This window comes from Pollicipes pollicipes, unplaced genomic scaffold (assembly GCF_011947565.3).
Source record: "Pollicipes pollicipes isolate AB1234 unplaced genomic scaffold, Ppol_2.1 Scaffold_7261;HRSCAF=8764_pilon_pilon_pilon, whole genome shotgun sequence".
NCBI classification, from domain to species: domain Eukaryota; kingdom Metazoa; phylum Arthropoda; class Thecostraca; order Pollicipedomorpha; family Pollicipedidae; genus Pollicipes; species Pollicipes pollicipes.
In genome coordinates, this window is record NW_023597054.1 from 43,790,807 (window position 1) to 43,806,116 (window position 15,310).

General features: G+C 56.3%; 1 protein-coding gene across 1 annotated transcript; it reads right to left on the bottom strand.

Annotated features, from left to right (window-relative positions):
- Nucleotides 1-1,558: 1,558 nt before the first annotated feature.
- On the bottom strand, nt 1,559-14,729 carry LOC119111486 (myelin expression factor 2). Its single transcript, XM_037235304.1, has 13 exons — nt 14,544-14,729; nt 12,766-12,830; nt 12,090-12,230; nt 11,682-11,770; nt 9,721-9,875; nt 9,199-9,471; nt 8,618-8,811; nt 8,081-8,214; nt 7,319-7,399; nt 7,030-7,043; nt 6,618-6,998; nt 2,301-6,243; nt 1,559-1,912 (listed from the first exon to the last, which is right to left on the bottom strand). The coding sequence occupies exons 2-12, from the start codon at nt 12,804-12,806 to the stop codon at nt 6,052-6,054; spliced, it is 1,695 nt and encodes a 564-aa protein (XP_037091199.1). The 5' UTR covers nt 12,807-12,830; nt 14,544-14,729; the 3' UTR covers nt 1,559-1,912; nt 2,301-6,051.
- Nucleotides 14,730-15,310: the final 581 nt, after the last annotated feature.

The following is a 15,310-nucleotide window of genomic DNA, read 5'->3' on the forward strand; positions in this document are numbered from 1 at the left end:
CGGCTGACCCCACGTCAGACTCGTCGCCTGATCCGCAGTCAAACCATATCAACCGACCAGTCCCAACCACAGCTGAGGATCAGCCACATCAACGTACAACCACCGACGAGGAGGCCGGACGAGATTAACTTGCTGCTGAGCGAACATAGGTTGGACGGTGGATGTCGGAGACATGGCTCACGCCCGACATTGCCACTAGCTCTGTCATTCCTCGGGAAGTACTCAGGAAGAAAAAGCCGCGCTAAGCGTTTCGTTGGCGGAGCACTCTGGACCGGGTGGAAATACGAAGAGAGCGACCGAACCTGCAAGAAAAGGGGCCGATGGGGATGGGATGGCTCGCGCACACGCGGCGTGGTCCCTTACCGGCGTCAGGAGGCGTAGTGTACCGCCCACCCGGCAGCCCGCAGGGCGCGAGGCTGAACAAACTGCGGGATGGTGTACTGAGCTCCTACAGACGGTCTTCCGAGGCCATCAGCATCAACATCTTCAACGAAAATCCCGGGTGTCCAGCACTGCCTCAGTTTGACCTGCGACCTGATCATTGATCATTGATCGGCGGTCTGCACGTGCCGCGGCTGGTGGATAAGCCCATCGACCTTCTTTCTTCAGCCGGGGCACCTGACCCACGCGATCCGTGATCGAATCGACCCGCCAACAACAGTCATTGTCCTCCCTATACCCTCGGTGGCCATTAACCCAGGACCGCCACTGTTGGGCTGAGCAGAGCGAGACAGACAGCCTCTATTCGCCCCTCACTGAGGGGGGGGGGGGGCTGCAGGACACCAATGGTGTAATTGTGATGGTAACGACATTGGTGAAAACACGGATCGTTATGGACGGCCACTCTCCGTCAACAGCAGTTCGCGTCCAGTTCAGTTCAGTTCACAACAGAGCCGGCCCAGCTGTCCCGGTGGCACAATAATCCCCGCGGTCTCCGTAGGCCAAGCGGGGCGCAGCGAGGGGCACTGGCTGGCTCGGCACGACCCAATATCACACCGCTTCGAAACAGCGGTCAGTGCGACATCCTAGCTGCTAGACGCGATTGCCGCTCTGGCGTTTCCTCTTTCACACGATTCGCCAGGTCAGCAGACCGAGGAGACCAGACCAAGATCCGGACCTGGCCGGCGGGCTCCGTCGTCTCTGTGCGACGGTCGGGCCCGGATTGCCGCCACGCAGTGAGGGAACACCGATCAGTCACCCGACCGCCGACAGTCCGCACGAACTCCTCCACTTTCAGGACTGCCACCCTCCGAGCCCACACGGCGGAGGCACAGACCGTCGAACGGCACGACAGTCGCAGAACACCACGCCGTGCGGTGGCGTCGCTACACACCCTCCCGCCTCCGCGGCGCCGTCCCCGTCCCGCCGGGGGCTGGCCGCGGGCGGGCGGCGGCGCGAGCACGCTGGGTCGATGTGCCGGTCGGAAGAGAGAACGCAGTCCGCGGTAATGCTGGCGGCCCGACCTCGGGCGTCACGTGCGCGACCGCAACGCAGACCAGACGCCGGCGGCGGCAGCTGCCGGGCTCGTGCCACTCACCAGCGAAAGCAAACACCGGGATGCGAAAATGGGGCTTTATTCCCCCACGTGTCACAGCCATGCTACAATGCATACAAAATCACAGCCCGCTATCACAACACAGATCCCGTTCATCGGCAAGGGCGCATTCGGGCGGGCCGTCCCAGCGCCATCATACAGCGATGGCACCGTCGTGTAGACCAAAAGCTCAGTGTAAAGATAATCGTACCCCACATTGTACAACAATCGCAAAACCCATTAAACATGTGTCACAAGCGCTCTGGAACAGCGTCCATAACCCCAGCATCTCTGGACTGCGGTGACGTATGGCCGGCTCCTACTGACGTTCGGCATGTGAACCCCAAGGCGCTTTTTGCCAGAAGTCAACCGGTTGACCTGCAAAAATAACACTTTATGTCAGGCATCACCAAGCAGCCCAATTTCTGCTGGGTTTACAAAACGTCGTTGTCGTTACTTTGCGCGGACAAAAGGCCACTACTCCCAAAAAACACGGTGATGACGGCAGTTACACGTTTAAAATGCGGGACGAGACAAAGCGACCGAGAGAGCAAGATCCTCCGACGCAACACTACACTTCTGTCACAACGCCAGCAGCGAGTGTGTCACAGGCCCCAGGGATGTCTGGGGCCGCAGCTGAGACGGCCGGGCCGTCGCAAGCCTCCTATGGGGCTGTGCCGCTGTCCTGTCCCCCATCTGACCATCGAATCTGGCCAGGGAGGGTTCCGGCGGGAGGCGGGCGGTGGCCGCGGGGGTGAGGTCCTACCTGGGCCACCGGCGCGGTGAGCTGCAGCCGGACCCGGGCGCCGTCCGTCCTGGGCCACTCCGGCTGACCGGCGGCCGCCTGGGGTCACGGGTCACGTGTCAGCGGGTCAGCGAGTCACGGCAGGCGTCACGCCAGTCACGCAGGACAGATTCCCGTCACCACCCCCTCCGCATGCCGATACATGGACGTACATCAGACCTAGTCAGCACGTTATCGTAAATCAAGACGGAACGGCGCTGTTGGTGGCGAACGCATCCAGTAAAGGCAGCTGGGCATTGCTTTTCGGTGGCTGCTGGATATCAGATCGTATCTGCGCCAATATTACCTACGTAGAAGCTTTGCGTGGTGAAGACAGACCGTAAGACCCTGCTCTTTTGTTTTTTTCAACGCAACTGACGACACTTTTCAGTGGCAGCGACAATCCATGACCTTTAGTACACTGGGAAAGAGGTATCACTATCATCAATGAAGAGGGGGCCATGCTGACATGGTCCGCCATGACACACTACATGTTCCTTGACAGCAGCGCTCCCCGCAGCCGCCGCGAGCGCGTCGCTTCAATGGTCTGACGTTTAACGTTGCATTGCAAATCATTTCAATACAATCCTATATTCGTTGTCTGTTCAGCAATGCCTTCCGATATGTTGATAGCTGTGCGGTGATGCTTCTGTCACTTAGAGGTGTCATTGTTCTTATCAATAATGCCGATCGAAGCGTAGGTTAAGTGTGAGCCACCCACTGGCCCATTCCCGCAAGAACACGCTGTCAGTTGCTCTGGTGGGTTCTCATCCCTCCCGACCGTTGGCTGGCCATATCACTCACGGGCAGCACGTACCTTTGGTGACGATGCGTTGCAGCGACAGCGATTCCAGCGAGACCACTTCAAATGGACAATGCAGCACCTAGCTAGGAAGCAGAGCGCGAGTGAAACTGGGCTACAGGAGAGACAAAACGCCTTGAACGGTGACGACGGCTGCGGAGATATAGGTCTGCAAAACAGCGCACATACCAGTCGTACACTACCAAGAAGCCCGGTAGCCCCTGTGCGAGCATCAAAAAGGCGGACATCACGGCCAGTGACTGGAACACACCTGATACGCCACAGCATCAGCGGCAGCGCTGCCTACACGGCCGCAAGTGACTGCTATTGGTGCGGTGCTCGAGCCCGGTGCAGGATCCACCCGTTTTGCGTACAAGCGGAGCAGACGGAAGCTCAACCGGCGCCTGACCGCTAGCGGCACATCGCGGTCACGTCGGAGCTCGCCTGCCCCGCCAGAGAATGCGGTGCGGCGATCTACGTCAGCTATGGCCGACTAGCATTCACAGATCGGCGACTAGAATTGTTACCGATGCGAAGGCGTGGTATACAAGAACTCTAAAGAATGTAAAAAGGATGGATTGAGCGGAAGAGTAATGACAAGCATCTGCGTTGCCACCGAAGCTGTATCGGGAGCAGCTTGATCAAAAACAACTCTAGACGAGCGGTCTCAAACACTAACAGCGCAGCACCACGGCAGTGGCACGACCTCCGCGCAGAGGAGGCTCCACCCACCTCGCACGAGACGGCGTGGAGATCGACCAGTAAAACAGCCGTTCCTATTTAGTCTGCACAACAAACCCCTTCGTGGAAAATCTCTACCGCGAACATTTGGCAGCGCGTAACTGACATATTGGTTCTTGAATGTAGCACTTTGTGCACATTCATCAGAGCACTTTTTCATGGTGAAATTGATTTTTACTGGCAACGGACATGCACCAGCCCAATGGCCAAAAAGGCTGAAAGGCAGAAAATATGTCATTGATCTTGATATCTGCTGTACAATTGAAGTGAATTCCAGTGACGAAGTATCTGTCAAATATTTTGCTTGGCAGTCGTCAGTGACAGCACCAAATAGCAATTTAATTGCGGCACCTAGGTAGAGCAGGCTCGACTTTCGAAGAGATAGCCAACTTCCTAGGGCACTTACGAATGAAAGCTTGGTTTACCAAAAGATGACCAGTTTATCCGTTTACTTAAGTAAGGAAAGAAAACAAATTGAAGCTATGAATGGCTGTCGAAAACCCACATACCACAGCAATAATCTGCAAAAATCTGACCCAGTCGAATACTCATGGGAGTAATGCAGTACCACAGGAGCATAGTCCGGCAGGCCGATTCCATAGGGATTTGCGTTATAGATAACGTGAACGCGCACTAGCTGAGATCATTCGTATAGCAACAGGTCTTGTGGTTTCAAGTAGGAGCATGGAAAACACGGCGAAACAGGACGAGCTGGGATATTTCGAAAAGCCACAAACCGGTCAGAGACGGCGGTCAGATGGTAGAGGTGTGAATAGCCACGTACCACAAAGACATTTTACGTTGCGATCACTTGTCTCCCGAAAACTGATTGCAGACCGAGCGCGGGAACTGTGCAGCGTCGGCAGCTGTAGGACGGAGAGAGTTAAAGCGCATCACATAACCACTCGGAACAGAGCTGCTGGAGGTGAAGTCCACGCACCGTCATCGGTCTGGCGGACAGAGGGAGGCGTGCCGCCCTGAGGTCAGGCCAGTGCCTGAGCACTGGAAGCTCAGGTGTTCACGCCGACGCGCGCCCGACGCAGTCGCCGCTCCACCGTGGACACGCGACGGCAGCCTGTGGACGGACACGCACGGTCGGCGGCGGACACCGGGAACCCTGGCGCGCTTACCGCTCCACGCGCTGAGACGAGGCACCGCCCTGCGCTGGGCCAGCCGCGCCGAGTGCAGACGGCCGGGCGGACGGCAACAGGCGCAGCCCCCTTCGCCAGCCGGGCCGTCCGCTTCAGCAGGTGCTGAGTGTGGACCAAGCACGCTCCCTTCGTTCGGTTGAACTCGGAGGATGCGCGGCATCGCACGCCTCGACGACCAGGCCGCTCCATTCAAATGCAGACTAGGACACGCATCCTAAACGTCCAGCTCTGGTCGGAACCGCGAGGGCAATACAAGACGTGGCATAGGGGAGCAAAGCCGGAATGTTACTAGACGCAGGCAAATGTTGCCCGATACGACAGCAGACGGTCTCATTTGAACACAAACAGTTCAAGAGAAGCAAGACTACACATTCCAGACAGTTAGCAAGTACTGGATAACGATGCGGGAGTTTCTTCATACGATCAGCCATCCCAGCACGTGGCAGCTGCCTTAGGCACACGCACTCTGCTGACTAAAGCAATGATCGTCGTCTGGCATCGCGAATCTAGCCGTCCAACATCCCACGGCGACCTCCCAGGTAACATCAGGGACCATGAGGACGATCACCAGCCTTGTCCAGTCAACTTCAACATAACGCACCATGTAGATGATGAGATGTATATTTCCCAGAAAGGTGACGGACCACACGAAGACAGCAACTGTGCGCGGAAACTACTTCCAGTGAATCTGCACATCCAGTTACGACACCAGTCGCTACGCCACACAAGCTCGAAGGGCGGTACAGCGCTGGAGGTGAAGAGGACGCCGTCAGAGCTTCCTGGACGGCAATGCCCGACTCCGCAGCAACTGCCATCCGGCCAGTACCCAAAAGCGAAACATCTTCATGTCGGAGCCGCGCCTCCCGCTAGGGCTCCAGACGGACCGGCGCAGAGCGAAGACAGAGCTTCAAACGGCGACGTACGGACTCGGAGCGGCGAACGGGGCAGAGCCCGAGCCTCGGCCGACGTCACCGCCGGGGGAAGGGAGCGAGGAAGCAGCCGGCCGGCCTGACCCCGCTCGGCCGGGCGCCGGCGCCGCTCAGTACGAGCGCACGTCCAGCATGCGGCCGTCGCAGCGGGCGCCGTCCATCAGGTTGATGGCGCGCTGCGCCTCGTGAGGGCTCGAGAAGCGCACCACGCCCACGCCCTTACCCTTCATGTCGGCGAAGCGCACCTCGCCGATGTCGCGGAATTTGTCGCGCAGCGCCTGCCAGCTGTAGGCCGGGTCCAGCTGGGGGACGGCGGCTACGCGTCAGACGGCGGCGCCGGGCGGGCGACATGGGCAGCACGGGGGCGGGCGAGGCCGCTGGGTCCGAGGGCGGCCGTTCGCTCCGTACCCTCCCTTGACATTAGGCCTGTTCGTGGCAGGCGGAAGTGCCGCGCTCCATATCGCTGGGACTCATGCAGATTTGATCGTCATGCGATGTTAACACGTGCGGAGACCGCATTCGCTAACACTAGAGACGACAGCACGTCAAATCGTACCTGGACTGTGACAATATACGCTCGACTTTCAGGTTTAAAGCTGGCTAGCTCAGCCAGAGACCGGGCTAGCACGTAGTGGTAGCCCGGTCCATTATCTCGTCATTGTTTGGACTGACTTACGTTGCTGACGATGATGGAGTCCGAGTAGTTTCTGGACGACGAATTGTAGCCGCTGTCCGGGCCCGAGTTCATGGAAGAGCCATAGCCACTATTGTAAGAGCTGCGGCCGGCCCTAGCCGAATCCAGGCCGCCTCTGGCGCCGAGACCGGCGTCCATCCCTCCGCGGCCGCCCAAACCTTGATCCATGCCGCTGCGGCCGCCCATGCCCGACTCCATGCCTCCGCGGCCGCCGAGGCCGTGATCCATGCTCCCTCGGCCGGCATCCATGCCTCCACGGCTGCCCAGGCCGTGGTCCAGCAAGCCGCCGCGGCCGCCCATGCCGTGGTCCAGCAGACCGGAGCGCGCGCCCAGGCCCTGGTCCAGCCCGGCGCGGCCGCCCAGGCCGGGCTCCAGACCGCCGCGGCCCGCCAGCCCCTGGTCCAGGCCCTGGCGCCCGCCCAACCGCATGTCGGCCGGTCCGGCCAGGCCCTCGCCGCCGCGCAGGGCCGCGCCCTGCAGGCCGGCCAGGCCGCCGTAGCCGCCGCCACCGCTGCCGCCGGCGCCGGCGCCGCCCAGTCCGCCGAGCTGAGCGGCCTGCAGCTGTCCAAGCCCGGCCACGCCGCCAAGCGCCGACAGGCCGCCCAGGCCGGCCACGGCACCGGCGCCGGCCAGCTCGGAGAGGCCGCCGCCGAAGGCCGGCGCCGGCGCGGCGCCCATCAGACCGAGCGCGGCCGCGTTGTTGGCAGCCAGCCCTCCTAGGCCGCCAAGCTGCGCCGCCGCCGCCACGGCCGGCGCCGGCGTCTCTGCAACGGGCGGCCAGCGGTCAGCGGCGGGAGCCGACACGGCCTCCCCCAGCACTGGCACGCCTCGGGGGACTCGCTCACCGGCACGCCTCGGGGGACTCGCTCACCGGTACACCGCGAAGGACTCGCTCACCGGCACACCTCGAAGGACGCGCTCACTGGCACGCCTCGAAGGACCCGCTCACTGGCACACCTCGAAGGACGCACTCACTGGCACACCTCGGACTCGCTCACTGGCACACCTCGGACTCGCTCACTGACACACCTCGGACTAGCTCACTGACACGCCTCGAAGGACGCGCTCACCGGTACACCGCGAAGGACTCGCACACTGGCACACCTCAAAGGACTCGCTCACCGGCACGCCTCGAAGGACCCGCTCACCGGCACACATCGAAGGACGCACTCACTGGCACATCTCGGACTCGCTCACTGAAACGCCTCGAAAAACTCGCACACCGGCGGGGCGGGTCGGCAGTACCAGCGGGCTAACAGTGTCGTGACGGGGACGGAGGGAAGGCCGCCGCCTGTGAAACGACAACACACGGACCGCAGGTCGCTGACAGTGCATGCTACAGGTGTCAGTGGCACTGCCACCGGTACCAGGCGTCAGTGATACTGTCACCGGTGTCAGGCGTCAGTGACACTGTCACAGGCGGGTGCCAGTGCGGCGCCACGTACCCTGTATCTTGGAGGCCACGTCGGCGAGCGCCACGCCGTTGTTGCCCAGGCCCTGGCCGATGCTCTTGAGGCCAGCCGGCAGCGACATCTTGGGGTCGCGGTCGCGCCGCTCGGCCACGCGGTCCATGCGCACGCTGCGAGCGCGGCCGAGGTCAGGCGCGTGCGCTCGACAGGCCCAAGGGTGGCAGCGTCTAACTGCTGTCGCGGGCCAACACATTCCACTACCGCATTCTGTCAAATCCTATCAGACTGTATGACGCAGCCACACCAGCGGCGTCGTGCGCCAGCATTTCGAAATCAAGGAGAGGCGAACAACGGGCATTGTGGTATCCTGTAGATGAGACAAGGAAAAACTCCTCACTTGTCCTGTGACCTTTCAGTCACCTTGAGGCGAGCAGCCTTTGGCCGGCATTCCAGAGACTGGCCACGAACGGCGACAATGACCGTGCCCGCCTGTCGCTGCATCGTGCATGCACGTCAATCGCTGCATCACGTGACATGGACGAGCCCAGAAGTCTGCGGGGGAGAGGTTCGCACCTGATGCGTCTCTCCAGGTAGGTCTGGTTGTTCAGCATGGAGATGGCCTGCACGGCCTCCACCGGGTGGTCGAACTCCACCACGCCGTGGCCCTTGCTGTTGCCCTCGTGATCCTTGTTGATCGACACCGAGACGACCTTGCCAGCCAGGCTGAACACCTCCTTCAGCTTCTGCTCGTCCACGCTGTAGTCCAGCTGCCCAACAGATCAGACAGTGATGCTCCTGCCTGGCTGCATTATCGCCGCCGCCGCCGGCGCACGTCGACCTTTTTGGAGCAGTACGGTACCAAGCTTCACGGACCGCCTAGCCATCTATGGAGGCGCGTTTTGACGCAATGGCCAGCACCACATGGAGGAATATTCCAATGCGAACTGGCGACAATATGGTGTAAATGCCCGCAAAAGCACACCGTGTGCGTCTGCCAGTGCACATATCCTGATTCTGTTCCTAAATAAGCCCATCTGTTCTTCCATCAGTGACAAACGGACAGCACAAGGCGTCAATACAGTTTCACCCAACACCGCGGTCACGGCGGCCGGTCTGGCCAGGTCGCCAGAATCCTGCCCCTAGCGTGTACGCACGTTGGCCACGAAGACGCGGTTGACGAGCGGGCCGTCGATGCCGAGGCTCTCCAGGAAGCTGACGTTGAGGCCGTACGTGTTGGTGTACTTGGCCTCCGGCGGCCCGGGCGGCCCGGGTGCGCCCAGCCGCGGCCGCTCATCGCGCTCGCCGCCGCGGAAGCCGCCGGGGCCGGGTCGGCGCGCGTCCATGCCGCGCTCGCGGCCCGGCGGCCCTTCTGGCCGGCTGTCGCCGCGCAGGATCCGGCCGTACCGGTCCCGCTCCACGCCGAAGTCCTGCCGGGCCGGCGCCGCGCCGTGAGACGAGGCGGCACCGGTGCCAAGGCGGGGGCACGGGGCAGAGCCTACCGCGGGCCTCAGCCGCAGGCGGCGCAGCGGCAGGCGGCGACCGTCGCCGTGAGGCGGCGGCCCTGAAGCCACGGGAGGGACGCAGCAGACAGGACGGGCGCCAGAAGCCCGATGCGGCTTCTGACACACAACTGACTCACAGTTGCGCGGCGGCACCCGTCACCCACTGGTTCTCACCTCCTTCACGACAATGTTGCGTCCCTTGAGCTCGTAGCGATGCATGATTTCCAAGGCCTTGTCGACCAGCTCGGGCGAGTCAAACTCGATGATGCCGCAGCCGCGCGACTGGCCCTTCTCGTCGTGGAACACCTCCACAAATGATACGTCGCCCACTGAAACAAGGTCGAAAGTGAACGTATGTTTTCACGCTCGAACAAACCCAGTATTCATGACACCAGCATCATTCCCGTATTCGGCATTAGGGGAGCCGCGCTTCCCAACTGATGCTCATGGTCGCCTTTCTGCCGTAATGCTACAGGCGCTAAGTAAACGGTCACAGCATCTGGGTTCCCAAACCAACGTCTCTTGTTGTCAGTAGTCATGCGTGCATCGCCTGAGCCACGAATGGACAGTGGCCTATTTTCATTTGCATCCAATGGTCTGGAAGCTGGAGTAATCAACGAATAATCGCCGTCCAATTTCTCTTCAAATTCAAGTCCCGTAGCGAAAAAAAACGTAGTCGAATCTTCACCAAATGCAACCACGCCATCGATTCCCAAAATGATGCATTTTATTATACACAACTGAGATACACAAGTGAGGGCGCAGGTGGACCGGATTTTAACGTCAACTAGCTGGAGATTGGCAGGCTCCAGCAGCCGGGATGGTCCGGCCGAGTACGCTTTTGACGAGCTCACATTCTGGCGACCACTGATCCTGCCACCGAAAAGTCTTCATCAAAACTAAGCATGCTGTGTGCATAAAGCATGCTGTGTGCATATAAATGTGTGCTGTAATACTGTCGAAGTACTCAAACTCAGCCTACCTAGGCAGGCCACAGGCCTATGACACGTTGCAAGATCACCGGCGTTATTCCTCCTCATTCCAGCCGGACTGGCGAGAGTGGGAGTCAACGTGCGCACGATATCACGCGCGGTCGTGCGCAAGCCATGTTTTTTTTTGCACCTCATCTATGCACCCGCTTTCCGGCGTTTTTACGGGTAGATGCCAGATCCCGGCAGTCCGAACAAGAGGAGACGTGAATCCAGCTGCACGGTGGCGGGAGAACGTGCCGTCTACAAATCCAGCTGTACGGTGCGGGAGGACGTGCCGTCTACAAATCCAGCTGTACGGTGCGGGAGAACGTGCCGTCTACAAAGCGTTCAACGATCTGAACGCTGTCCACCTGTTCATTCGTGCTCTTGGAACAGGTCGGGAAGCAGCTCATGCCCCCGTTTACGAAAGCCGCACGATATACGACACGCCGTGGCACAAACTAAGACAGATTGGACCCACGCAAACTGAAAACACGCACATCTCAGTCTTTTGTGACCAGGATCCACCCAAAATATTTGCGTTTTTCCACACATTTTGGTCAGTCATCAAACGCGTTAACTGCCTCAAATTAATCCATCTCTGTGAACCAAAACTCCCAGGCCGCGGCACGCCCAAAGCCACCCAATATTCCAGCACAGTCATCCGTAAATTTGTGCAAGGATGATAAACATCAGCACACCTCTGCCTGCTAAGCTCATGAAGACAGGACATTCCAACATACTAATAGTGGGTATTGTTATGGGCTCCAAAAGGCAGCGGATCTATCCACTTTCCTATGCATCACCTGCATGTTAAGGACAAATCACGTCCGTATCAGTTCACTCGTTCCACATCACAAAGGGCGTCTTGTTGGTAAAATGTGCATTGTCATGGATTACAGGGTGACATCATTTTCAAGAGGACTTCGACGTTGTTTTAAATTGCTGTGGTGTGCTTGAAAAGTATCTAAAAAAGCAGACTGTAAGATCTGGCCACCGATCAGCCTCCCGACACCCCCCCCCCCCCCCAGCCCAAAAAATCAACACCATGACGTGGGTTAAACAATGCGAAAATACCCCAATCTCAGTGTACAATCAGTCACATCAAACGCGACGGCATGCAGACGACGACCCAGCGCATCCACTTGTACATCAGACCCTTACCCTCCTTTCTGAAGAGGTCTTTCAGCTCTTGCCACTGGAACTCGAACGGAATGTTGGAGACGTATACGCGCCGCTCTGGTCGCTGTCGCCTGCGGGCAGGACGGCACGGAGAGTCCAGTCCGACAGCCACACCCCGGCAGGACACCGGCTCGTCCCGGCGCCTACCGCCACCGGCACGGCCGCACCAGCCGCCGGCGAGCACGACCAAAGCCGCGCAGCACTCAGAACGCCAGCTGGAGGACGCAACATGTGCTACGTACGGAGCACCGGCTGAGTATCTCGACGAAAGGCTCGTCGACCGTTTGATCGTGGCCCGTGGCGCGAGGCGCATCAGTGACCTTGTTACGGACGTGCTGCCATCCGAGCGCCGGCACCACAGAGACCAGAGGCGTCGGTCGGCAGACCCACCTGTCGCCGCCAGTCGGCCGGCCCGGCGGCGGACGGCCGTCGCGCGGCCGCCGCTCGCGTGTGTCGCGCCGGGGCCGCGTGTCGCGCGCGCGTGAGCCGTTCTGGTCGGCGCCGCCCTCCTTGCCAGCTTTGGATGGCGACCTAAGCAGGGCGGGAGGCAGGGTACCATCAAACTTAGTCCCTTTTAGAGGCAGATGTGATACAGAAATCAGAACTAACAACATGCGGTCTCATGCTTTAAAAAAGGCAGTTCACCAGGTTTTCATATGTAAAGTCAGATTATTCAGTGGTATGCTGTAAACAGACTGACATTACCAACTAGCACATTTAACTTTGATAATAACTTGCCTTCCATACACCAGGAGGCACTGATTATGCAGTATTATCAACAGGGTGCTGACTGCAATGGCAAAAGGAAAGGCTTTTTGAGCTTTTGTCAATAAAGCCAATGCTTCCTGACAACACTGATAAATATTACTTCTGCGCATATTCTAGGTCACCTAATGACAGAATAAGATATCTCAACCAACAATGACAAAAAACTGTGAGTGCAAGTCCTTCTTGCTTACATAAAGAACAGACAGACACATAGCCAAGAGCCAAAAAAAAAATACTGACAACTTTTTATGACTGGTCTGCTTAAGGTGCACCTGGCAGCTTACACAGGTGGTCATACCTGTCTCGCTCAACTTTTGGCTCCGCCTCAGCTCCCTCCATTCTTGGATCTAACTTTGATAAGATCTGAAACAACAGAATATTGGGTGAATATTAGTTTCTAAACAAAGAGCAGCCAATCAATATGGAATACAAGCTACCATATCGGATGACATACGACGAAAGGTTACAAGACTTTGTTGTGAAGCATAAGCATAGGCTAAGATAATATCAATTGGTATGCATGAGACATGATGTAATTTTTACACAAAGGCCAAGTTTTGCAAGCAATACATGACAAATTAGCTACATGTGCCTTGTTGCTCCACACACTTAAACTAGAGACATACTACTGAGCTACCAGGGTCAGGTTATACATTGCTATGTCATGTTAAAAAAGGGCAATGTACATCAATTGTCATTTTTAAGGCAGAACATATTGTAATCAATCATAAAACAAGTCATCAAGAAGCATAAAAATGCATGAGGCTAAGGTAACAAGAATCCAGTGAAATGTGTTTCTTGGGTACCCAAGCAGCCTTCCATATTGTTTGTAGATTGGTTGACATGGTGGGGAAATATGATGTTTTTGGGTGGGAATGTCAAGCAAAATGAGAATATGGTGGCTAAACAAAACTTCTTAATACAGTACATATATATGGCATGGAACATGGATGCCAATGGGGCACTGTGTTGAAGAGGATAGGGTGGGGGTTAGGTTAGGTTACATTAGGTTTGGTTTGGTGTGGTGTGGTGTGGTGTGGTGTGGTGTGGTGTGGTGTGGTGTGGTGTGGTGTGGTGTGGTGTGGGTGTGGTGTGGTGTGGTGTGGTGTGGTGTGGTGTGGTTTGGTTTGGTTTGGTTTGGTTTGGTTTGGTTTGGTTTGGTTTGGTTTGGTTTGGTTTGGTTTGGTTTGGTTTGGTTTGGTTTGGTTTGGTTTGGTTTGGTTTGGTTTGGTTTGGTTAGGCTAGGTTAGGTTAGGCTGGTTTGGGCTATGTTCTGGAATATTCTGGCCTGTGTTTCATAAATGTACCTAGACATGACAAGAAATGTTTTTCATTGCATCATTATTGTTACCTTGGTCACAAACATTTTTATGGTTCTTGATAAGCAGAAATATTGTAATTATGCAACGATAAGGCAGAAACGGTGCTAGGGAGTTGAGGCGGTGGGAAGCGTGTGGCGCTTGGGAGCTCGCTATTGTAGCTATTAAATTTTGAAGGTAGGAGCATTAATCTACCTGTTTTAAGATTATTTATATTATGTTCTAGCCTAGTCTAGCCTAGCCTAGCCTAGCCTAGCCTAGCCTAACCTAACCCCCCCACCATACCCCCTTCAACCCAGTGTCCCATTAGCATCCATGTTCCCTGCCATATATATGTGATGTATTAAGAAGTTTTGTTTAGCTGCCATATTCTCATCCTGCTTTTCATTCCCACCCAAAAACGTCATACTTCCCCACCATGTTGACCAATCTACAAACAATACAGAAGACTGATTCGATATGCAAGAAACACATTTTATTGGATTCTTGTTACCTTGGCCTTGTACATTTTTATGGTGCTTGATGTACAGCAATGCTGTGATCACGCAGTAATGTGATCACGCGTAGAAATGGCACCGGGGTCGTGGTTGCTGCGTGTTTGCGCTCGGATGTTCGCTATCGTAGTTATTTGAGTTCCACGGTAGGAGTTTAGGCGACCTGTTTTACGATTAATTACGATATGTTCTGCCTTAAAAAACGACGGTCGATGTACGGTGCTCTTTCTTAACATGAGGTAGCAATGTATACCCTAACCTACCTGCCTTATAACTCGACTACCTCTTCAGTTGTCTCCTTCTCAACAATATTCCTGCATGCAGTAACTGTATACCGCTGCAGACTTTAGGAATCTACGACCGGCCCTCTCCTTCAGCCCTATGTCGGACTATCTCGTCAATCAAATCCAACGAAACGAAAACCTGCCCCCGAGCGCCCACTCGCGAGGCTCGCGTGCGACGCCGTTGCATTGCGCGTCATCTGGCAAATATTTGGATGTTGTACGAGACCCTCGACTGTGACTGAAGACGCTCAAAACTTAATAACATCCACATGAATAAGTGCGCTCCAATTTTCACATTTTACATACTCTCTGAAACCTCTCATGATACTAAGTTCAGTGGGCCACGTCGTATTCTTTTCAAAAACAAAAGTTATATTTGGTATAACCTACTTAAAACACGCTTCAAGTGTGCAGCTTCTTGGTAGTTTCAGTAGTTTCTCAGTTGAGGCACCTAGCATAATTTGACCTAAATTAGTGCCATAAACATTACGCGTAGTAATCAAAGCAAAGCATTGCATGTTTCCGTATACCATACATATTTCACCACATGAAATTATCGGCTCTCCAGGGAGACAGAATTGAGGGCTCGTAAGTGGGAGAGGTTGGCTTGTTTTGTTTTGTTAATACATCTCATCGTTTTGGTGGTTGAACATCATGAACTGTCAAAGCGGTATGAATGCATCACCATGATAAATGCATATGATCTAATCCGCTTAATAATTTGGTTAATAAAACTACTTAAGGAA

Coding starts and splice junctions, on each gene's coding strand:
- LOC119111486 (XM_037235304.1), bottom strand. CDS start 12,806: ATGGAGGGAGCTGAGGCGGAGCCAAAAGTTGAGCGAGACAG. Junction 12,231..12,765: donor CCAAAAGTTGAGCGAGACAG/GTATGACCACCT, acceptor CGCCCTGCTTAG/GTCGCCATCCAAAGCTGGCA. Junction 11,771..12,089: donor CGGCCGACTGGCGGCGACAG/GTGGGTCTGCCG, acceptor TCCTGCCCGCAG/GCGACAGCGACCAGAGCGGC.